At 42.6% G+C, this 23,950-nt stretch overlaps 1 protein-coding gene across 4 annotated transcripts in view; it reads right to left on the bottom strand.

Annotated features, from left to right (window-relative positions):
* Nucleotides 1–23,950, bottom strand: part of MAPKBP1 (mitogen-activated protein kinase binding protein 1) — a 97,548-nt gene that overhangs the window by 23,142 nt on the left and 50,456 nt on the right. For 3 of the 4 annotated variants that reach the window (XM_064713911.1, XM_064713910.1, XM_064713912.1), the window contains exons 4-20: nt 21,145–21,207; nt 20,511–20,568; nt 17,392–17,562; nt 14,301–14,438; nt 13,504–13,686; nt 12,895–12,912; nt 12,197–12,357; nt 11,629–11,818; nt 10,471–10,617; nt 9,412–9,596; nt 9,210–9,301; nt 8,716–8,841; nt 7,005–7,075; nt 6,444–6,565; nt 5,466–5,541; nt 2,823–2,934; nt 2,209–2,272 (exon numbers count right to left, since the gene is read on the bottom strand). In XM_064713911.1, the coding sequence (XP_064569981.1) occupies nt 2,209–2,272; nt 2,823–2,934; nt 5,466–5,541; nt 6,444–6,565; nt 7,005–7,075; nt 8,716–8,841; nt 9,210–9,301; nt 9,412–9,596; nt 10,471–10,617; nt 11,629–11,818; nt 12,197–12,357; nt 12,895–12,912; nt 13,504–13,686; nt 14,301–14,438; nt 17,392–17,562; nt 20,511–20,568; nt 21,145–21,207 (1,977 nt within the window). The remainder of the gene's footprint in view (nt 1–2,208; nt 2,273–2,822; nt 2,935–5,465; nt 5,542–6,443; nt 6,566–7,004; nt 7,076–8,715; nt 8,842–9,209; nt 9,302–9,411; nt 9,597–10,470; nt 10,618–11,628; nt 11,819–12,196; nt 12,358–12,894; nt 12,913–13,503; nt 13,687–14,300; nt 14,439–17,391; nt 17,563–20,510; nt 20,569–21,144; nt 21,208–23,950) is intronic. The other variant, XM_064713914.1, reaches the window with a different exon arrangement.

Genomic DNA, 23,950 nt, shown 5'->3' on the forward strand with positions numbered 1-23,950 from the left:
TAAAATGACCAGCACCGTCTTTAAAATTTAAACTTAGTGCTAACTAATTCTTTTCATCTCAGTCATCTTTCCTGTCTAGCTGGGTATACCTACACTGATGTAGAAACAGAGATGGTGCTTTGGCTATCACTTATAAAATCTTGCATGCTACTTTGTAATCCAAAGAGGATTTAATTCAGTTCTTCAAGTCCCATCAGTGCCAGTATACTCATGGGTACTCCAATACACAGAAGATTTTTCAATGACTGGCTTTTCCTTCTTTCTTGATAGCATGTAAACATTAATTTGCTTTGCCATTTTGAACAAGGACCATAAACTTTGGTCTCCCTGACCTGAGGGAAAAGTCAAAAGTGCCAAGATCCTGAATACCTGAATCTTCATTTTTTCTCTCTCATGAAAAAACAATTTAAAAGGTTTAAATTTCCATATCACACCAAAAAAACCCCATAATATCGTCTTTGCAGTCTGTGGAGATTTTAAGGCAAAACTAAAAATTCCCTTCTTGTCCCCAGTGCCATGCTCAGGAGCATCAGTCCCAGCTACTGAAATCACATACAGACACTTTGCATTGCCAGTGAACACACTCTCATCCTCCCACTGGAGCTGTTCAACCAGGAGAAAGGGGTGAGGCACTGTGTCTGGGAACCATGGCAACCCAAGACAGCCAGCTGCTTCCTCTCAAGGAGCAGCTCTCTCCAAGTAACAGCAACCATAATCTGCTGCTGAAAAAATACTGAAACAGAGGAAACAAAATTCTAAAAGCAAATCTGGCTTGCTCATTATCCCACCCCCGCAGTTATCAAACCTAGACACAAGCAGCAAACAGCCCAAGCCTGTGAATACATTAACATCCAACACAAACTCTGCCAAAGCAAGCACCCACCTCTCCTTTTGCTGGGGTTGGGGAGGGGATTTTGTTTTGTTTTTTCTTACCTTGCATTACTTCCTCACATGAATCTCACAGCCCTTGTGCCCTTTCTCATCCCTGCTTTTCTCTCTATTCTCAGCTCTACTCTTTGCACATGCTGCTATGCGTGAACAGACTATGTTCCCTGCTTTCCTTTGAAAAAGATGCTTTCTCATATCGTCACAGCAAACTTCTTCAGGAATCCTTTCCTCACTTCTCATCCACTTCCTTCATACCCTCAATGAAGAAAATGACCCTGTTGCTCATGAAAATGTCAACAAAACAATGTCGCACTAAATCACAAGGATCACTGGGGACTTCAAACCTTCCATGTTTCTGCAATTTTTTCAGAAGTTCACAACAAAAGGACTCTCTCTCTTACAACTTTTGTCCCTAATCTATTCAAACACATGAAAGAGGAAAACTAAATTATTTATTTATTACTGAAAGACAGAAACAACCAACTGATGAAATATAAGGTGATATATTGTATGTTCTTTAACCACTCACCCTCTAAAACACTCAATTCAATTGTGATTTATTAATTTGAAATAAAAGGAAGAGAGAATCTGGGTTCCTCTGAATTTGCAATAGCATTCCAGGAGCCATCGTTCTCAAAGGAAAAATTTTATTCAGTTCAGTTGATTTAAGCATTCACTGATTCTAGAAACAGTGGCTCCACTCACCTGTACGATCACCATCATAGGCACGTATTCTCCCTTTTCCCTTGGGCTCAGTCTGGTGACTACTTCAGCTTTTAGTGAACTGATTTAGCTCACTAAATGTGCAGCAAACTCATCTAAGGGGAGTAGTGATGTAGCAATCTGATTTAGCTGAATAAGGGGTCAGCTGCACCACTGCTGACTCAGGGGAGTGGGAAAAGGACCAAAAAGTGAGGACAGGACTGTCCCTTTTACTGCTAAACAGACTCCTACACCTGGTGAAACCTAACCAACAAGAGTATTGCAAGAAAAACTTTTGGCACTACTAGCAAAAATAGCCCAAGATGCCTTTTATTACAGGCCTGATGACTGGTCAGGAAACAGGTCACATGTCTGTCTCCTTTCCAGCACAGTATTTACTCCCAGAAAAGGGAAATACTTCACATGGGTCCCATTCCATGAAATGATAGCATAAGCTCTTTGCCAACACCACACATTCAGGATTCAGAAAGCTCTGAGATTTATTTGGAATTCATAAAACATCTCTGAAAAACAAAAAAAATCTACCTTTCCTAAGGACATGTTACATTTAGTATGAGATGGCATAAGCCAGCACCACAAACAAGCAAAACCTCTTACCTGTCACCAGAAACAGAGATCAGATGTTTGCAGTCATTACTGAATTTCATCCCAGTTACAATCTCTGTGAGAAATAAAGCACAAAAAAGCCAATCTTCCCTGAATTATTCAAATGGACAGAAGAGATAATTAGCCAAATAGCCTGTCTGCACTCAGTAATTCACACTTCACAGATGAATATGCCCCAATTACCATAACCATTTAACCAAGAATCTAGGCTTGACATGGGAGAGGTACTCCATGGCAAAACATACATGAAGACTGAATTCTCTGTTTGCCTATAATAGAACAGCTCCTGCATGGTAGGAGCTGAAGACATATCATAATAAAACTAAACATACACTGAAAAAACCCCACAGACTATTTATAGGCTATTAGAAAAACTGTGTAGATAAATACATGACTTGACAAGTGGGAATGTGTGTGTGTGTGCACTTGTGTGCAAAATGCAAATATTGAACTTGCAATAAAATATTACAACTTCATCCAACTACAATCTATTCAAAAATACCCATTAGGTAAACTTTTTGTGGGGAGAAATCTTCAGAAAGCTTCAGACCCCACTATACAGTCATCAGCAGAAAAAAATACTTCCAGATGTTTATAAGCCTTACCTGAGTGTCCATACATGGTTGCAACACACTCGCCAGAATAGAAATCAAAGATGGAGAGGTTCTTGTCAGAACAACTGGTTGCAATATAAAGACCAGAAGGATCTGTTTGCACCTGGTTTAGGAGACCAGAGGAATGCAAAGATCTGGTGAGAAACTAACTTCAAACAACATAAAAATAGTTCAGAGTACCCAAGACAGTCAGACTAAAATGCAAGTAGCCCTCACAGGAGTCCAGTTGAGTACCAGCCTATCCAGTATCCCAGGACAAATCTCCAACCTGACCAGACTTTTAAGACTATCTCCAACCTAATCAGAGACTGAAGGCACTTAAATTAAATGCCTTCATGACTGTGAAGGTATTGCCACCAATGGACAGATTTCTACTTCTCTCCTATTTTTTTTTTAACCATTGGGGTCTTACTTTCTTCTATGTTAAGATCAAAACAAAACACCAAGAAACTCCCACCCCAAAACACACACACCATACAAAAAGAAAAATCATCAGAGATGACAGAGTTAAGGGAAATATTAAAGGATTCAAGTCTTCAGGAGTGAAAGCAAAAAAGAACTCAACACTGCCAAGAAACTGTCTTTGATAATGATGCTGTCACATCTCTAGTATTTGCAATTTCCATTTTTCAGCTATTTTGTTTGTTGTTTGTTTCTTCATGTACACTATTTGTTGCTTTATCTTGGATCAAATATAAAATCCCCTGCAAATGCCTCACCAGATCTAAAGCAGCACTACACAGCAAATACAGTTACTGTCACCAATTTAGAGAACTTTAAGGAACTGAGAGGATAAACTCTTTTTTCAAAGGAGACATGGTATTTAAATAATGGTAATTCTTTTGGTTTGTTATGGCTCTTGTTAAGGCTCTTTTGGTTTGTTATGTTTATTTTGTTGATGTTTGCTTCCAGTGTCACTGTTTGAGTTCTGCTCATTAAATTGCAATGTGTATTATGATCTCAGAATAACATGCCAAGAAAGTTTAAATTCCAGAGACAACCATAATCCCTTGGTTACATAATTGTCTTAAAAATGAGCAAAGCAACACTAAAAGTAATTGAGATTCCCCACTTGAGATACACATTTAAAAAAAAAACCCACAAAAAACCATAAAGGATATTAAGAACAAAAAATTCGGCTCCCAGAACATTTCACGGTTTTTTGTCTGAGAAAAATCTAATCAAACACCTAAGCTTATCAGCAGTTTAAAGTCTAGCATCAGTTTTTCATTTTCTTTGCTCTGGCTTACAAAAAATTTGTGGGAATTATAATAGGCAAAGAGAAAGATCTTTCTCTGTAAAACAGAAGAGCTGACACTGAACAAAACTTTGTTTCCCCCTTCCCTTTTTACCTGGTTATTTACACCTATCAATAGGTTCCCCCAGAAGGGAGCTAGAAATCTCATCTACTCCTGCCTGACCCATTCAGAGTTGACCAAAGATTCATCCAGCTTAGTCTCCTCCATAAGGGCCACATGTTTAAAGTTTGTTATTAAATGCACTGATCAAATGCATCTTCAACACTGTCAGGCTTGGAGTATTGACCACCTCTCCAGGACTCCTGTTCTAGTGTTTGACCACACTCTCAGTAAAGAAATGCTTCCTAATGTCCCTGGTGCAGCTTTGAACCATTCCCACACATCCTGTCACCAGATCCCAGGGAGAAGCACTCAGCACCTCCCCCTGTGTGTCCTCTCCTCAGAACAATGCAGTCACCCTTCAGCCTCTTCCTCTCCAAACTAGATAAGCCCTAAATCCTCAGCTGCTCCTCATAGGACATTCCTTCCAGTCCCTAATAATAATACTGCTGACCAGTGCAGCAGTAGAAAATTATCAGTGAAAAAAAATATAATGAAGAAGCTTGTGTGGCAGCTTTAGAGATATTTTGATTTTGTCAGCTGGCTTTCCCCCTTTATAGACAAGAATGCAGTTCTTCCACTCCATTGTGAAGCTCAAACACACCTGATTTACCAAGGTAAGCCCCGGATAGTGGCAGAAGCAGGTGTGCTACACTGGCCCAAGGCCTGGATGCACTCAGCAGGAAGGAAACTTAAACAGACTCTCCCTAAGCAGTACCATGCTTGTCCAGAACTCTGAGACTCAGGCTTTTCAGGCCCAATACTATTTTATTTTATCAACTCAACAGTTTCCCTTGTATTTGCCCTCTGAAATCCACTTCACAAACACTGATCAACAGGTATTTCCACTTTAAAAATCCTAACAAAACCAGTCAAGAAAACCAGAATGAGCTCTCTGGAGCAGAAAGCAAAGGATTAAATTAAATGGATTAAATCATCTCCTGACAGATATTGGTGCAGTTCTACTTGTTTTTACAGCACAGTCCTGTGACTCACTTCAGAAACAGGACAGCGAGAAAAATCAAAAATCAACGTCAGCATTCATTGACTCTCTTCCTGTTTTAACCTGATGAAACGCAAATATATTACCAGCCCTTAAGGGTGGAAGTAGGAGGAAGCAGCAGCAGGGTAAAGGACAAAGTATGGAGCAAGGAAAATAAAGAAAGAAAAAGAAAAAAGAAATTACTGTACTCAGACTTGTATTTCATTTTCTTGTCCCTGAGCTGCATTCAGAAAAGCTGAAAATTGAAAAAGGAAAGAAAAGAAAACAGCTTACTTTGATAAGGGTGCCATCTTCACCTTGGGATCCCTTGTAAAGTTTCTTCTGCTTCCCACTGCTTATGTTGAAAACCCTGAGGGGATGACATAAGATAACATGGCTCATTGTGCCCAGGTACTACTCTGGGGCTGCTGTCACCAGGATCCTTTTCTCTCCCTGTTCCTCATTCCATATAAAATACAGGAAACGAGGCCAAACTACAGGAAGTGGAGAAATTATCTCCATGAAATATTATCACCAGTCATTTAAATGGTTCAAGAAAGCACCCCAAAAGTAATGCAAAGGCAGATCATCTGAATTAAAATCGAGGCTTTATTCTCAAGCCAATAAACAATCAATCCTCACTGCTGTAAAAATACCTGGGCTCCTTCATACTAGAGCAAAGGATTAAGAGAGCAAGACACTTCATGCTAGAATACAAAACCAAATTACACCCAGTAGTGATATTTAGCTATGACCAAAACTCTTAACATGTCACACAGCTACAATACGACGAGACACACAACCACAGAGAGACTCCTTTACTTTCAAGCAGACAGATTGGAGAAATGGATAGAAATAGAGAATGGGCTCCACTTGTTCAATGACAGTCACATCTATTTCTGTTTTAGGCTCCCACAGTCCCAGGTATTCCACAGGACCCCACAGCTGTTCACTAAGTACCTTCAAAACCAAAAATTACCACAGTACAGAAGTTTTTGCCCCACAGTTCAATGATGTGCCAAGGAAGGCACACTTGCTCCCCCAGTAGAAAGCCTTTGCTCTGCAGAGCAACCCAGTGAAAAGCCACAAGTCCCATGGGAATTGCACACATACAAAGCTCTTTATCATTGAGAGGAAAGGCAGAGTTCAGCCTCACAGTGCCTCAGATCTGTCTGAAAATGCTGTAACAAAGAACTTAGAGGCATAATGATGGATACGGGGCTGCTTCATTTATGACTGGAAAAATATTTTCAAGTTGAGAAGGAAACTAACCTGATATTCCGATCCTGGCATCCAATAGCTGCATATTTCCAGCTGGGGTCCACATCCATGTCATAAAGTGTGGTCTTCCTAACAATGTGATGTGTTCGGGTAAACTGGACCCCTTCTCCTGTCTAAACATATGGGTAACAACTGTGTCAAAATCAAGTCGTTAATCCATTATTAAAAGCAAGTAAACACAGATGAGTCTTCTCACACAGGCAGCACAAAACAATCCTTCCCAGGGAGCTGCTGGGAGCAGCTGGGACTGGAGCTACAAGGAACTTCCCTTGAGCCCAGACTCTTTCACCAGTTTTCACAATAGCATTGGCAGTGAAGGAAAAGCAGATATCCTAACAGGTCTCTGTTTCTGCTGTGAGAGGTCAGGCTGGGAGTAGCTGCATGCTACACAGAACTATTTGTCTGAATGCAATCTCGCCATCGAGTCAGTGAGAGGCACTGAGGCTCAAAGAGCAACAAGCTCATACAGAAACTCTGATATCATTCTTTGAAGTAACTCCTTTGAGGAGAGGTTGTAAATTAGAAGTGTACAAAAAGCTGTGATAAGGTTACCTTCTGCGCAGTGCGGAAATAGATGCTCTTGTCTGCCCCACAGCTTATCATCCTCACTTTCCCATCGTTGGCTGGAATAAAAAGGCAAGAGACAAAAGATAAACACATATTCAAGGTGCAGGAAATGTTTGAATTTGCACCAGTGCTCATTTATTCTGGTCCTGATTAGCTAAGACTGACTCCTCCCCAAGCAGCAAAACAGAAACCCCTTCTCAGGAATAGCATTTGTCTTTCATGCGCAGGGAGCATGAGGTTCCAACACAGAGGCTTTTCAGAACAGATTAGGATGTAATTCTGTCTTCTCCCTCACCAATATGCTCATCTCTGTGTGCCACAGCACTCTGGCAACATGGCACACTGACACTCAGTAGAAGCTGAAAACAGGCAGTAGGCACTTCTCAGACCTTATAGAGCTGGACACTTCTTTCTTGCTGCCCTTTCTTACTGCAGGGCCAGGCTTCCCTTCTTCCCTTAGGACTCTTCCATAACGAAGCAGCTCCTTCAGCAAAGCAACATCCAATAAAACTCCAAGTAATGACAATGCATCCAACACCACACAAGTCCTTGAACTACACCCACTTAGAGCATGCCAGCACTTGGCTCATAGACCAGCATAAAGGCCTTAGCTGCCAGGCCTTGAGCCCACTTCCCTCATCTCGTGGGAGCTCAGCTGGCTGCATTCAAGGCCAGCTCACTGCTAAGACAGATCTGTCAGAGAAACTGCTGCTGGACTTGGAGATCCTCCAGAAAAAAAAACTTGAAAAAGCCTCACAGTTGCTTTGGGGAGCCCCTGTTTCAGGGAGTCCCTTCACCTGGGAATGGTTTTCAAGCTGAGTTCTCATCCTTGAGTCCCAATTGAGCTACACTGCAGCAGCATTGCAGCCACACTTGTGCCTGGACATGCACCCCACTGAGCCAAAGCCTGACCCAATCCATGGACTCACCTTCCTGATCTGAACTCCATCTTGCCCTGCTATTATGGACTTGCCTGGCAGGCACTAAACTTGACTCAGCTTGACTCTGATCACTCCAGACTGATCAAAACCTTGAATAGCTTGAATCCATGGTCTTATTACTATGGATTCGCCTGGTGACCTGGACTACTGGATGTATCTAGACTTGATCTGTTCCTGCTCATGTCCTGTGGTACTTTCCCACAGCCAGTGGAAAAAGCCACTACCTTTGCCTGCCTTCCTGTCCCCCATGGCTACTGCCTTTCCCTGGCAGAGCAGCCAGCTCTTGCTGTTCTGACTGGTGTCTGACCATTGGCAGCAACTGAGTGCTGGGGATAAAATGTGCTCCATTACCAGGAATGCAAAGCCTTACAATGGCTTACAATCACAAATTTACTTCACCCAAAACTTTTTTTTTTGTGTGATTTTTTTTTTGAACGACTGTTCAGAGTTCTCCTAAATTAGTTCTCTCTGAAATTAGTTAGTGGGAATAAATCATTACAGAAAACAGTTTTCCAAAGAAGTTATGAGGAAAGGTTCTCTTAGGAGGGAGGAAGGAGAGGAAATTAAAGCAAAACCAGAAAAGAAGGCAAGTATCACCTTCTGTTAGGACTGCAACTAAAAAAGATGACCAAAACCAACCCAGGTGCAGCTTCAAATTGATCTAGTCCAGTAGATAAAAGCAGATAAAATTACAGCCATAAGGGGACAATAGCAGTGCTCAAATCCAGCTTTGGTGGGAGGCCATGATTTGCTACCTGCAAATTTCACTGCAGTGATGGAAGAAGAATGTTCATCCAGGGTTTGCTGCAGGCTATAGTCCTTCCCAGCATCCAAGACATGAATCAATCTATCCCGACTGGCTGAAGCTAAGAGCTTTAAACCTGTTAGAAATTGAAAAAGACTGCAAGATCATGACTTAAAAAGTCATTTTTAAAACAGCTTCCCAAGACTTCTTGGAGACAAAACATTATACTGCAGCTAACTGCATATATGGACACAAAGCAATACACCTGAATTTTGCATTACAATAATAAACAGAACAAGCTGCAATATCAACATACAATATTCCAATAAAGAGTAAGAGAAAGAAGACTTTTTTAAAGCCTGGCTCTACTAGCCCATAACCTGAAGCCTCATTTAAAATCCATGAGTAGTTCAGCATGACAATTCTAACATATCATGGTTGGACATTCTGACTTGCTCAACATTACATTCATAGGCAAAGGGGAAGCAGCTCAATTGCATTTACCTGTGTCAGGTTTGGAGTATTCCAGACATAGGATCTCTGAGTCATGGGCTTCTACCTTCAGCATTTCCTTCAGAGACTGCAACTCGTATATTCTAGGATATAACATGGCTCATTTCAGTATGTTTAATAAAATTAGCAAGACCTGGTTATTTTCTCATGCCTGACCAGTCTGCAATCTGCATTAGAAGCTTTATGGGATTACCTGAGAGTGCCTATCCTGTCCCCTGAGGCCAGGTGCTCCCCGCTGGGACTCACACAGACAGTGCGTATCCCCACCTTTGTATCCAGCACTTGTGCATCAGCTTTGTCTGCACTTCCTGCTGAGTTGTAATCAGTGTCCAGAAGTACCTGAGTGTTGTCATCTACATAGATGATCTTCATCAAGTCCTGGGGACACAATACACCCAGAAATATTTATTAGTTACAAAATATTAAAGCAAAGCATCTGCCTTAGAAATTGAGCTCCTAGCCAACATAAACATTTTATTGGCAACAATGCTGTAATTGGTAGGACCTTTTAGTTAGGAGCAAGCACTAAGCCCCTACAGATTGTAGGATGGAAGTTTCACAGTTGTGTCTCACAATCACCCCTTTCAAAGGATTTAAGCTAGAAACTAGCAGCATCTCCTTTGCTACTGACAAGCTCTGGGATTAGTGATTACAACATATTAGGGCACACAGCAAGAGTGTGGAAGGAAAGACTTCTAGTGATTATCTAAGTCAGCAGTCTGAGTACTGACAGAAAAAGCAATTTTTTCCAAATGATTGGATGAAAAAGCAATGATTCCTGAGGTCAGAGCTGCTGTGTCCAGAGATCTTCCAACTCAGATGAGAACAGAAGCTAATGTCCACATGTAATCACTGCTCTGTATGATTAGCCTCCCTCTTATATAGATGAAGTGAGTGCAAAGTTTTACATTCAATTTCCCAAACCTCTACTTCATTTAATTCACTTTTTCCAAACAAATTTTATAAGTGGTTACACATCACAGACATGCAGAAACATATGGCCTTTATGGAAATCTTTGGGTGGTTTATGAAAACAGCAATAATCCCCAGGACCATTTCAGAGAACCTGTCCTTCTGCCCAGTACTCCTTTTGTGTTTCTTCAGGTTCATACATTTAACCAGATTTGTGCTCAGTTTACAGAAGCCTAGGTTGACTTGGAGATACAAAAAAATTTAGGCCTTAACTTGGGAATCTGTGTGTGAAGAAGAGCAACCCCAAGGACAAGGAGGTGATCCAAACCTAGGATCTTACATTGCTGAGGATGTTGCGGTGCAGGGCTGTGCCGTGGATGTTGGAGCTTTCAGTGTTCCACAGACGAATGGTGTTGTCAGAGGAGCAGGTGATGAAGGAACCAGGGGGGAGGCAGGGCTGATTGTTGTCCTTCACCTCTGGATACATCTAAGGGCAAGTAAAATCAACCCCTGAATGATATTGCCTGGCATCTGGCACCCTAGGCACTAGTAGCAAGTTTCAAAACAAAATGAGACAAAAGGGGTGTCCTCTCTATTTTCTAAAGGTGAAAGCCAGACAGCTCTGACAAAAACCTATTTGCAGACCAGAGCTTCATACTGACTTCAAACAAATGTTCACTGAGCTTCCCTCATCACAGAAAACCTCCTTAAGAAGCATGCAACAAACCGGTAACTTTTGTTTATAATAGTTCAAAGAAAGCACCTCAAATCCCAAACAATGATCATGCAATAACCACCTTGCACTGTTGTTTGCAACTTTCATCTACTACTGTCAGTTTATAATTCAGAAGGAAAGGGTGAGATGCAATTAATAAATAAAAACAGAATTCTCAACCTCTTCCCACTTTCTTTCCACAACATTTCCACTTTCCCCTCTCCTAACCATTGTTAGACATATTTCAACATATTAACAACTCCATTGTTTCCTATACTTCCTTTCCTTCCCTCTGAGGGAAAACCAACTAGACAGACTGCAAGATGACAGACACTTGAGAGGCTATTTCCACATGTTCAGGTAAATATGTTAAGAAGGACCAGAGTTCACTATTTTATCACTACTTCATGTTTTTGACTTAGAAGCAATTACTCACCACAGATGTCAAGCAGTTTTTTTTGAGGTCAACAATAAATTCTTGTGCGTTTTCTAAAAGGGTGCTCTGTATTCAGGTTTGTTTAATTCTGTTCCCTCTCCCATCTCTCACCTTTTAATGGTGAGATTTTTTTCCCAGTAGCACCACACATTCGGTCAGCCATTGCAGTGCAGCCAAAGAACTGTTCCCAGGCCCAGCAGCAAATGCACTAATCACATTTTCACCACAGGTGAAAATCTGAGTCAATTCCCTCTACAGTCAGCATTTGCATTCAAATTTGGCAGCTCATCTGATGACTTTCTCAGCTGCAACTCACAATCCAAGACCTGTGTCTGCAGACAACATACCTCAATGTTCCACACACAGGAAGAGTGATACAAAGCAGAGTACACCTTGCCCACTTTCTTCGGATCTTTGACATCCCACACATACAGGCTGTGGTCATTGTATACACAGGAAAGCCACTGGTTGGTGGGGTCAAAGGTCAAGGCAATGGTGTCTGGATACTTCGCATCAGCCACACCAGAGAAAAGACGGCTGCACAAAGAGAGAACAACAGCCTGGTTAACTTGTGCTCTCCAGGAGCTGGGGCAATGCTCAAACAAGAGAGCTCACATTCTCCACGGGGCGCTGTTGAGATGAACAAAGGCATCTATAGGTAGACAGAGTAGCTAGCCAGGAAGACCTGTCTCTTGAACAACCAAAGTCCCAAAAGAAGCCTCAGAGTCCCATGGCAAAAGTCTTTCTCCTTGCCATCCAACTGTAGTCCAGTCATACAGGGCAAGCCTGCAACAGCTCAGAGAGATCTGCAACAGACTGCCAACTTTAATCCATAAAACGAGATGGCAAAGGTCTGGGGAACAGTTCTAACCCCCACAAGCTTCCCTTGCTCCCTTCCATCCTTCTCCACAGTACCTGGCCTCAGTCACACTTGCGATGTCAGTTCCCAGGAAGTGTGGCTTTGGCAGAGTAGTGACAAAGTGAAGGTTCAGAGGGTTAAAAATCCGCACGGTGCCGTCAGCACAGCCACAGAAGATGTAGTCATGATTCACAGAGATGCAGTTTGCCACGGTGGTCTGAGGAGGACACAGCACAAGAGACAGCAAATGAGAAATGTGCTCTCATGTCAAAGGTCACCAGACAGACATCAGGGAGAACAACGAATTGACAGACAAAGGAGTCATGGTCAGAAGAGCTGCGGTGAAGTCGAGCCCTGGGAGTAAATACGCCCTAAAGGAAAAGCCTAAAAATCAATTTTTCCTTTCTGAAGAACTTTCCAGCCAAGGTCCACTGTAGATCCCAAGCAGTTAGAAAAAAGCCCAGTTTCTCTGCCACCCACTATGATGGGAGGCCAGCAGAGCTACTATTTGCTCCAGCTGAGTCCTACTCTGAACACTGCTTTTATTTCTGTGACATTCAACAACACTGGCAGGCAAGCAGCACCTCACCCTGTACTCGCACACCAACACATTACCTGTCAGGAGGGGATAAGAAACAGAACAAAATGAATTTTCTTCCCCTCCCTTTGGGATCTGTACAAATGGCAGAAAATGGCACAAAATGGAGTGTGGTGAAAAGGGGATGAGTTCAATGCAAAAGTTTTTTCAACTTACTGTGAAGCTGTCTGTATTCTGAGCGAGAGTGAAAGGCAGATTTTAGAGAGGAAAGGAAAGGAAAGAAAAGAAGAGGCATTTCACTTGAGTGAAAGCGTGGACAGACTTTTTCCCTTGATTTTAATACACAGGATCCCTGAAGGTGGGCACGTTACATTCAGTTGAAAGAAAAACATTGTGATCAAATTCTTAACTATGGGCAGGCCTGGTGGTTTAGAATAGACAAATCAACTACCACCTTGGGAACCTGCATTTGAGATGCACAAGCCAAGTAAGACATTGCAGAGTGGATAGAAACCAGAATCCTTCTAAAATTCCTACTTGCCCCAGCCAAGCCAGGAGGGACCATACAGGAGTTGCCATAAGGACATTGCTTTGCCAGTAGAGCAGCCCCTCTAATGCTGGGGTGTGAGAATGAAAGAGGCTCAGCAATCAGTAAAATCCCTTTGACAAGAAGTAACACTATTCTTGCCCAGCCTTCCAGAGTAAATCACAGGGTTGCAGAAGCACAATTATTTTCACTGCTTGTGGTCAGCTTGTACCTCTGAGTGCCCTTATTATTTGTTTTTCCTGCTCTGCTTGAGCAGAATAGGAGGATGTAAAACTCACCCTCAGCTCCACCCACTTGTCTAGCAGCCTTTTTTCATTGAATTCACAGAGCAGGCCTGAGGATGTGATACAGAAAGTGCTGTCAGCTTTTTTGCCCCGTCCACAAGCCACGTCCGCAAAGAAGTTGTTCCTCAGTTCTCCAAGCAATCCCGAGCGACCCAGCAAGGGGACAGTGGCATTGACCTACCAACAGAAAACAGTTTGCTACAAATACAGCAAGGTACTTCAGGCAGACAGTGATTTTTTTAGACCATCAACCCCTGAGTGCTGAAGTGATTCAAAGAAAGAACTGTAAATAGCCTAGAAGGAGAGGTTTTACTTGCTGCTCATGTTTACAACTGTTCATGAGCACACAGAAAAATCACCGTAGGTGGATTCTGCCTCCCAGAGAATAACACAACAGCTAAAACTGTTAAACACTTTGGCTGATGCTTCAAAATTACACTCACAACCTTTTGAGAGGCTCATACCAATGTCAAAGAGCTCTCCCCACCTCTGTGCTCCAAGGAGTTAAATTACTGCAGCTCTTTCCTAGCTTATTTGTTCTTCAGTATATGTGACTACTAAAGAACAAGCATGCTGCTATGCAACTCCAGGAGTGACATCCCTACATCAGTGCAAGACAAGCTTTTGGTGCTATCAGTCCATGACACTTCAGAGCCAGGCGTGGAAGGCCATCCTTGCATCCCAGAAAAATAAAAAGTTTCCCACTTCCCACAGCTCACTGGGGCAAAACCCATCCTGCTTTAAGACAGAAATGCCTATTTACAGGTTAGCCTTGATGCACTTTCTCTCACCTTGGAGGTTTTGCTGTCATCCAGGTACCAGAACTTAATATGTCGATTTCCAGCAGTGACAAAGTAACTGCAGTCCTCCGAGAATGACACTGCTGTCACCTTACTTGAGACTTTGTTGGCTGCCACTACGATGTTTTTCTGGAAACACAATTGTTTACATTGCTTAATTTCTTTGCTCAGAAGCAAAGGAAACTAATTTCAATTACAGGCACATATCCAGTACAAGCAGTGCAGCAGAGAAAAGATGAAACCAAAACTATTCCCCATACACCTCCATATACAACCTCTTCAGCATTAGCTAGGAAAATTGATTTGGCAGATAGTATAATTCACATTTATATTAAATGAATATTATTATACTCATATTTATTTTAATTCACATTTATATTAAAAATTCAAATTTATATTCACATTCCACATTAACTATAATCAAGAACAAATCAGCAGGCACTAGTGCCTGCAGAAGCTTGGTATGTGAGCCATGACAAACATGTGGGTTTCACAATCACCAGGAGCTCAGAGCAAACCCATTTCCCTTCCTAAACAGCAAATGCAGATGTAGGTCAGCACAAGGAAGAACTCCCCCAGCCCCCAGGCAGCAATGAGGCCATTGCACTCAAGATGAGGAAATGGTATTTTTCACAGAGAAAACAGTACTTGTTCTTCCATAAATTCTTCTTTCTCTTGAAACACATTGTACTTTATCAAAAGACTCAAAATACACAACGACCATCCCTGTACTGGAAGTGAAAAAGCAAAATCTATTACACCTCAAATCTGCACCCCAAAATGGCAAAGTCTGGGAAAGGAGGAAAAAGACACAGGGACAGAAAACAGGATGGACACTGTTCAGGCAGAATGGTCAGACAGCAACATCACACAGCACCATTGCTCAGTTTTCCTCTCCCTGCCTTTGCCCAGTTAGATGTGAGAATAAACAAGTTTTCTGCTTTGTCTGTTGTGGATTTGCAAACATGCAGCACACAGCTGACAACAGTGCACCCATTTTCATTCTTGCTGTGTTTCCTTTACCCTTCTTTTCAGGGATTCAGCTGCCCCCAGTCTTCCAGGCACAATGCCCTAGCTCACAAACCACATCACTCCAAGGGCCCCACTGGACTGTGGGGAGAACTGAAGAAACTGCTGGCAGAACTGAAGAAACCAGCACAAGGGGAGTCTAGCCTGCTGCACCATCACCATGGAGGATCCCCCAACCCAGAATGAAGGAAAGGCAGCAATTATCATAACTTCTTTCAAGACAATGGACAGAGAAAAGCTTAGGACCCTTGCAGACCTCAGTATCTGGATCATTGCTGTGGTCTTTATTTAGGGAAGCAAGGGAATCCTACAGACAACATGGATTTTCTTTCCCATCACAGTCAAATGACTAGGTCAACCAGTCAGGAAAAATGGGGAAATAAAAGCAGCAGCACAGAGGATAGAAGTGTTGTGGTTAAAAGTAAAGGAAAACACTTCAGGAGACCTGTATCCTCAGTCTTTATTGACTTTGGTCAGGTAAAGTATATCTAGTTTTGGTGCCCAGCCTGCAAAGTAAAGGCCAGCAAGAGCTCCCATACCAGTCTGGAGCATAAGCTTAAAGTGTGTGTTCCTCAGCAGGGAAGAGTCAGACAGTTCTTACCTCAGAAGTTCTCATGTCCACAACTATACAGTGAACAGAAAAACCTGGATAAGCAAGGGAAAGCAAAACTACTTGTACTGTTTCACACATGCCATGCATTGTGACCCTGTCCAAGTCACTACTTTCATTTGTATAACTAGAAATAATCCAAAGAATGAGCACTCAATTTGCAACACAGACATACACATTTAGGTTCTCTCACTACATACAGTATGTAGCTATATGAAAAAATAGCAATGACAAACTTCAGCTCACACAGAAGATAACAGTGAGATCTTAAATTACAGCACATGTGACAAAGATTAAATTACAGTAAATGTGATGAAGAGAGTAACGTACTAAATGAGTGTGGGCTTAGAAGCTACAAGAGAAGAGGAGGCTCTGAGTACCTAAAGAAGACCTACAGAAAACATGGGGAAGGACTTTTCATCAGGAACTGTAGTGATAGGACAAGCAGTAATGGTTTTAAACTGAAAGAAGAAGATCCATATTAGCTATTGGGAAGAAATTCTCTACTGTGAAGGTGGTGAGGCACTGGAGCAGCCTGCCCAGAGAAGTTGAGGATGCCCCATCCCCAGGAATGTTCAAGGCCAGATTGGACAGGGCTGTGATGGGGTTTCCACTTGGTCTAGTGGGAGGTAATCCTGCCAATGGCAGGGGAATTGGAACTAGGCAATTTTTAGGGTCCCTTCCAACCCAAACCATTCTATGATCCTGTGAGATTTAACAAATGCATTGATATTTTTTTTTCTTAAATCATATCTCTTTTAGAGAGGGTTACAGCACTCGAAGAGTTAGCAGGAGCATCTATTAATACAAAGGATTCCTAGCCTACTAAAAATAAATGTCTCTTTTCTTATCTACAAAAAACAAATGCTTAAATGTTCACTAGAGGATAAGACACAGGCTTTGTTTCTACCAAGACTTGCCTCAATCCAGTGACAGGCAGAGCAACTTTCCTCCGCTTTCACCCATTATGAATTCCCTATATTCCCCTTCTCACCCATCAGGGATGGGACCAGAGTATCACAAACTCTGACATAAAAAAATCAAAACAAGCCAAGAGTATCCACTCCACTACAAAAGAAATCTCTGGCTGATGAGAGTTTCCTTCCTTAACCTCATAAATTAGTTTTTAATAAGCCTCTAAAAAACACAATGGTTTGGCAAGGTTTCAAAGTCCAGGCTTTTCTGGCTGGACAGAAAAATGTAACACATTCCAAAGCATAAAGAATATCCCTTCATGGAAATGACTTAGACCTTCCCTAAGGGACCATAGCTTTCTCTCTTGTCCAAATTTGTCTGTGTCTATGAATGTCAAAAGCCAAACAATAACTACAGAATTTTAAAAAACAGAAAGCAAGATGGAACTGAAGTAGTTTACAGTCAGATCAGAAGCTCTTTCTGATTTAGCAGCACCGCGTGGTCCACCCGACCTCCTAGAAAACTTACCTTCCATGACCACACGTTGACAATCATGTCATGCTGGTACCCCACAGACACAATGTACTTGGAGCTGGGGGAGAAGGCCACACAGGCCACACCATACTTGTGCTCCTGGAGCTCTGCCACCTGGGTTCGCTCAGCCACGTCCCATACCCGAACTGCTGGCATGTGTCCGCTCTGGAAGGGACAGGAACAGACACAGAACAGGAGGGGTAGACCCAAAATCAGTTCTGACACATTCAAGCATGTAAATGTGCAGGAACTTGGAAAAAGATGCCTACATGGTGCACTCACAATAGGTTTAGCAGTTCCTCTGATTCTTTAAAGCCCAGGTTGAGACCAGCAACCTAAGGACTATATGCATTTCAACAGCTGTGCAAATTAATACCACCTCCCCTGCTTTAAACCTTTTCTTATGCTACTCACAAAATGCTAGTCCCTGATCTAGCCAGAACAATACTTTTGATGCACATCCCTGGTGTTTGTAATGGGAATTTACAGCCTGCTTGTGAAAAAGATTATAATAGATTGTTATCCCTAGACCCAGTGAATGAAAAGCCCTCCCATCTTCTGCTCCTAACACAACACAGACATCTGAGATATGCCATACAAAACCATGACATGGCTGTTGTGGGAACTCTCACACACCACCTGAGGGAAGCCTCTGAGAAGCTAGCAGCACCATTTCTGTCACAAGGTAACGCACAGACACATTCCACCCGAAAGAGTGCGGGCAGGGTAATGTCAGAGAAAAAGACACGGCAGGAACAGAGCCTCTGCTTTAATGTTGGCTCTCCAGAGAAACAGAAATGCCAATTCAGCACTTTCTGCCAGACAAATCTATTCTTTTGTTTAATTGTTTGTTATTAAACCAAATTAAAACAAGGCGCACAAGATGAGCTGAAATGCTGGCCAAAAAATGTGCTTGATGGGCAAATCTTGCTCAAGTAACTGCTCATGATTCCACATTGAAGTCTGTCAAAGCAGCAGCTTGTAAGATAACATATCCATGGCAACATGGCAGAATGGTACCTTTTTGATTGGTTTTAAGGTAGTAATTTGATTGTGTGGGAGAGGCAACTCTCATCACAAGTAGAAGTCGAAGCTTTAAAAGTTTAAAATTGTGGATGCTTTAATTGCCTTGTTCAAAGGCTCTGCTAAGCAACTGCTTGTGGCCTGGAAAAATGCCATGGTCAGATTTAACTGCAGTTGGTACAGTTCTCCCTCCTGCAGCGCAGAGCTCAGGTCTCAAGGTGGCTGGCAAGATATTACAATGAGCTGAATCAGCTGCTCTTCAGAACAACTGCTATAACTGAGCACATACATATATATAACTATTTTCCAGTAACTTAGCATACACCCCAGGACTTTAACAAACTGAATTTGCATTTCATCTTTTAAGAAATTCTCACCAAAAGGCAGTTCTGTGTGATCCCCATGGACTCTACATCTCCATGAGGAGAAATAAAAAATAATAATTAAAAAGAGGGAAAAAAAGAGTTTTCTTATGAATTTGAAATATGTAAAAGGCATTTAATATGTACGGTAGCCAAGGACTAACCTCCATGCTCTCCTCCCGGAAAAGCCAGCCATACAGAAAACTAAGGTGTTATTAGGCAGAATTAGCATAATGCAGCTACAAGGGAGCTTGAGAAAGTGAACTCAGAAAGCATTTCCCTGTGGGACAGGGGATGAACTAAGACACGACTGCTGACACCAGCAGGGGACACTGCTACACTAAGCAATAATTCAAATGTAAGACACGAGGGAGGATACTGAAAAAAAGAAATGGTTTTACAATAGGGCAAGAGAAGACATGTTTTGCAACAAGGGGAAAAGAAAAAAAAAAACAACAAAAAACCCCCACAAAATCCCAAAAAGCCCCACTACAACAACAAGAATAACAACAAAAGCCCTACAAATTCCAGGATAACTGGAACAGCTTTTTCTTTTTTTAATGATTTTAATTCGCCATTTACCCCAATAAATTTTCAAACAGAAAAGTCCTCACTTCATTTTTTACCATTTTTCTTACTCCTAATGAAAAGCATGGAGCACCAGAAATTGAAATAAAAATGAAAACAAAAGAAGGTACCAGAATCATCAGAACTGAATACTATGAGCTATGAAACCTCACGTTTTCACAAAAAAGCCCTAATCACAACATCTAATGATGGAAAGTTAATGCTAAGTTTTTCTCTATCGTGGTAGCCTCCATCCAAAAAAACCCCACTGTTCTTTCTACCCTTGGTCTGATCCATCCAGAATTCAGGCCCAGGATTGGAGCCACCTGGGGACGTGACAGCTGCCATCACAGTGACCACACTGGGGACCTCTGGAGAGAACAGTCTCCACCTTGACAGCTCCAGCACAGAACAGTGACACACTTCTCTCCTCCCTGTGGCTGAGGCTCAGACCTGTCTCACACATGCTCCCTCCCCATCTCTTACAGAGGCACAGGGACTGGTGGTAAACTGCCATTAGTCACACACAAGAGCAAACTAAGCTCAACCATATGAAGGTCAGTATTTCTGCAAATTTTTAACATCCAGCAATTTCAGGCTCATGACACAGCATGTGTCTTGAGCTTCTAATGCAGAACAGACAAACAGCATACTCATCCTTATTCTCCCCTTTGGGCATGCTGGGAAAGAGAAAGCAATTGTTGCTTCCAGCCAAACAAACAGTGCCAAACCACAGGCACCAGCATCTTCTGTGACTATTCCTAAAACTCCACTCCAGGTGCACTTTTCTTTTTTCCTGCAACACTGTTTCTGGCTTCAGTTACTTCCTGAAATCCTGAAGGGACAGTGCTAAGCTCAGGCCAATATTCTGGACCATCCAAGTACTCTTCATTGATGCTAGAGTAGAACAATGCTGTGTGTCCTCTTGCTTATTTTCACTCTACCTTCAGCCCACAGATGACACTCCAGAAGACCCATCCCCAAAGCTGACTTGTTAAAAAACTCCCAGCTGGAGCACCCAGTGCCACCCATAAGCCAGCAGGCCCACTGAACAATGAGGCAACACTGGAACTCCTCTGTGTGAAAACAGCCTGTTTCTTCTAAGCCCCTCTGCCCTGCTTCAAGGTGGACAAGGTGCACCCTCTCTCCTCTCACACTTACCTCTCCTGTAACCAAATATTTTCCATCTGGAGAGAAAGCAAGTGCTGTAATTGTTTTCCTAAAACAGAGAAAATAACGCTGAGAAACATTTCCAACATGTGATTTCATTTCAATACATCATGACTGGGGAGTAGGTTGGGACGAACTGAAAAAATGTTGAAGTCACCCATAATAACCTGACATAATGGTTTTGCTTTACCATGGGGATTCCCTGCTGCCCAAGCCTCAAACAGCAGCTTACAGCAGCAGAAAGGCTCCAAAAGTTGAGGCTCATTGCTCCACCTTTATTCCAGGTGCAGGACCATGTCACACTGCTGGCCTCAATAATGAGGTCATCATTTTAGGTGGAGAAAAAAAAAGTCAGATACCAAGGAACTGTAGTATGATCCCCTCCATGTCATGACCATTACCAGTTCCTCTTGGGATCCAATGTTTACGAGGTGGTACTTTGTCAGCAATAGCACCTCATGTGAGAAGGAGCTGGAGTCAAAGCTGCAGGCAGCCTGTCCCCAAGGCAACTCCAACCAAGGGGATTTAGCCTGGAGCAACAGCAGCTCCTCCTGCACTTCAGTCAAGCTATAGAAGTCTTGAATTCACCTCACAGAAAGCAAGTCCAGCTTAAAGCTTTACTCACCTGGAGCTGTTTAGAATATGGTGTTGCTTATTTTTTCTAGGGTTGAACAGCACAACAACACACCTAGACAAAGGAAACACAAAAACAAAGAGAGATTACATCACCACATGCATAAAGATAACCAAAGAGCTACCCTTGCTGGAAAAGTTTAAAAAAAAATTAAAAAGAGCAGCAAAAGTAGTCTCAAAAAGCTGTTTTATCCCCTAATCTCAGACTGAACTGAGGTTAACTGAAAAACAGAAAGCAAAAGAACAATCCAGAGGGAAATCACATCTCTTTTATGTTGAGGAATACCATTTGCTAGTACCTTTCCACCCTCCAGGAGCCCTGAGATTGATTGTTCAAGCTGAACAGAAAGTTTGACCATGAAAACTTGTGCAAAGCCCTAATGGATTATGCCCCCTGTGGTAAAAGTGACCCTGTGTGCTGGGCACCAAAGAGGGTGCAAGAGTAAGACAATAGGGAAGAAGGAAAGAGGGGATCTTTTGGAAAATATTTGGGAAGTTAAAGGCACTAAATTTCTGTGCCTGACCTTAACAATAGATAGGACACAAACCACTGAGTACAGCACAAGAAGGGACTGGCCGGTTGAGAAGTGAGACATACGATGCCAAAAAAGTATTGACCTAAGAAGTCCATCTGCATAAACAGCTTGCTCAGGGGCCTTGTAGATATCCCTCAGTAAGATGAACTGCTAAAGCAAGCAATACTAAGCTCCTGGTAAGCAATATAATCACCTCCACTGTAAGCACAACACCTCTGTTGCTGACATGGGGGGGAAGGAAGGAAAAGAGACCCCATCTACCACTATTCTTGCCCATAGCACATTGCCTCCATGCCTCAGCCCACCACAACTAAACCTACAGCTGTCACAGATACTGCAGACTTCCCCATTCTCTACAAACATCCTATACACCATTTTTAAATCTTCAGGTAAGAACATTTGTCTTGCAGCAGAGCACAGTAACAACCAGTAACAGAAAATGCTGTTATGGGAATAAAAAGCTACAGGAACAATTGTCCTGATGACCTTGTGCTGTATTTTTCACTTCACATCTAAAATAGAAACTGTGGAGTTTGTCTGTCCCGCTACAAGAACACTGCTGGAGTTTGGAGAGTCCCAGCTCCTCCTTCACTGCAGTGTTGGGGGAGCACTGCAGGATGTCCCTGCTCCACTGCCAGCAGCCTTTGCTGCACTGAGGATTTCACTCACATCACCATCGTGCTGGGGCTTGCTTGCAACACAAGTCAGGCTACAGACATCAATCACTGGGAGAAACATGCAGGGCACACAGGAGAAGTAGAGGAGTTGGCCTGAAACAGTCAATTAGAAGGGCAAAAAGCTGAGGCACCCCAGAAATCCACTGCAGAACCTCACCTACAGAGCTCACCAACATTTCAATTCACACTCACACCCAGGACAAGGCACAGCCTGGCACCACACTGCCTGGAACGAGAGCTGCATCCTTCCAGGCCCCACTGCACATCCCCAGCAGGCACGAGTGCTACAGGCATAGCTCAGGGGAGACAGGGCCCTGCAATGCCTCTGGCATTCCCTCACCTAGTCCTGGCAGCTTTGGTCTTTGGTCTGACCAGGCTACACTGCCACAAGGAGTGTCAATTTAGAAAAGAGGGCAGAAAAGAGGAGTGACACACCAATACTTTAAATACTTGGCTGGACCTTCCACACTCCATTAACATTGCTAGCTCAAAGCCAGCATCCAAAGCACCAAGGAAGCACAGGATATGCCCTCCCCTCCTTTACACTACTCTCCAGCCATGCCATTTCACACATCCCTATCCACTCATACCCTACCCTGAAGGCCAAGGTAATAAAGGCACCAAACTTTCTTGACAGTTAAAGGGCAGATAGCCATGGTTGGAGATGTAGCCTTGTGGAAGAGCAGAGAAAGTGTAGATAAGCAGTTTGCTCAGACCAGAATTGATCCTTTTTACCCTGGGGAATCAAACTGGAGAGTTTCAAGTCAAAGCCATGCTACATATTTCTCAGGGATTAGTGCAAAGAAGCAGGTGGATTGTGTTCCATTAACAAGTCAGGGAAGGTTAAGCCTTGCAAATCACACGATATGAAATAGGAAGTTAGCAGATGTGAAAATCTATCTAATCCCAAGCTTCCAGCTAATCAGAAAAGCAAAAGAAAAACCCCATTATGGTTGGATAGGGTTAATGGACCAAAATCCTGCAGAGTTAAAATATGGATGAATTGTGCTTAAAATAAGCTTCAGAAAACCAGAAAGAATAAAAGGAAGAGATGAAATCTTCACAAAGACTTTCTTACGCAGCTCTTAAAGACAAGTTTCTGTTTCATTGTGAGGAACTCAGCAGAGAAACAGGACTTCAGAGAAGTGAACACAGTTTAAAAAACAGAGGAAAGATACAAAATATAAACCGCGGTCTTCAAACCAGGCAAGCAAACAAACCACTTCCTAGAATAGTGTAGTGGGCCACAAAGGTCCAGGGTTTTGCCATTATTAACCTTTAGGGCTGAACTTTTGCCACTTACAATCATGAATTTTAGCACAGCAGCACCCCAGAACAGCCTGTGTGCCAGCAGGCTTCCCCCTCCTCTCCCGACCTTGGCCAAACCCAGAGCCTACAGGGGAGGTAAGAGCACCACCCAGCTCACACACCTAGGCAAATCAACAGACCATTTCAAGAGCCACACAGCTCCTAATGCCAGAGCAGCTATCACAAGTGTGGATATTTTAACTTTGTCTTAATACTTGATTCACTGAGTTTGACCCATAATTAATAAACACTAACTGGAGGAGCAGGGGGATAAATC

Source organism: Zonotrichia leucophrys, chromosome 5 (assembly GCF_028769735.1).
Source record: "Zonotrichia leucophrys gambelii isolate GWCS_2022_RI chromosome 5, RI_Zleu_2.0, whole genome shotgun sequence".
Lineage (NCBI taxonomy): Eukaryota > Metazoa > Chordata > Aves > Passeriformes > Passerellidae > Zonotrichia > Zonotrichia leucophrys.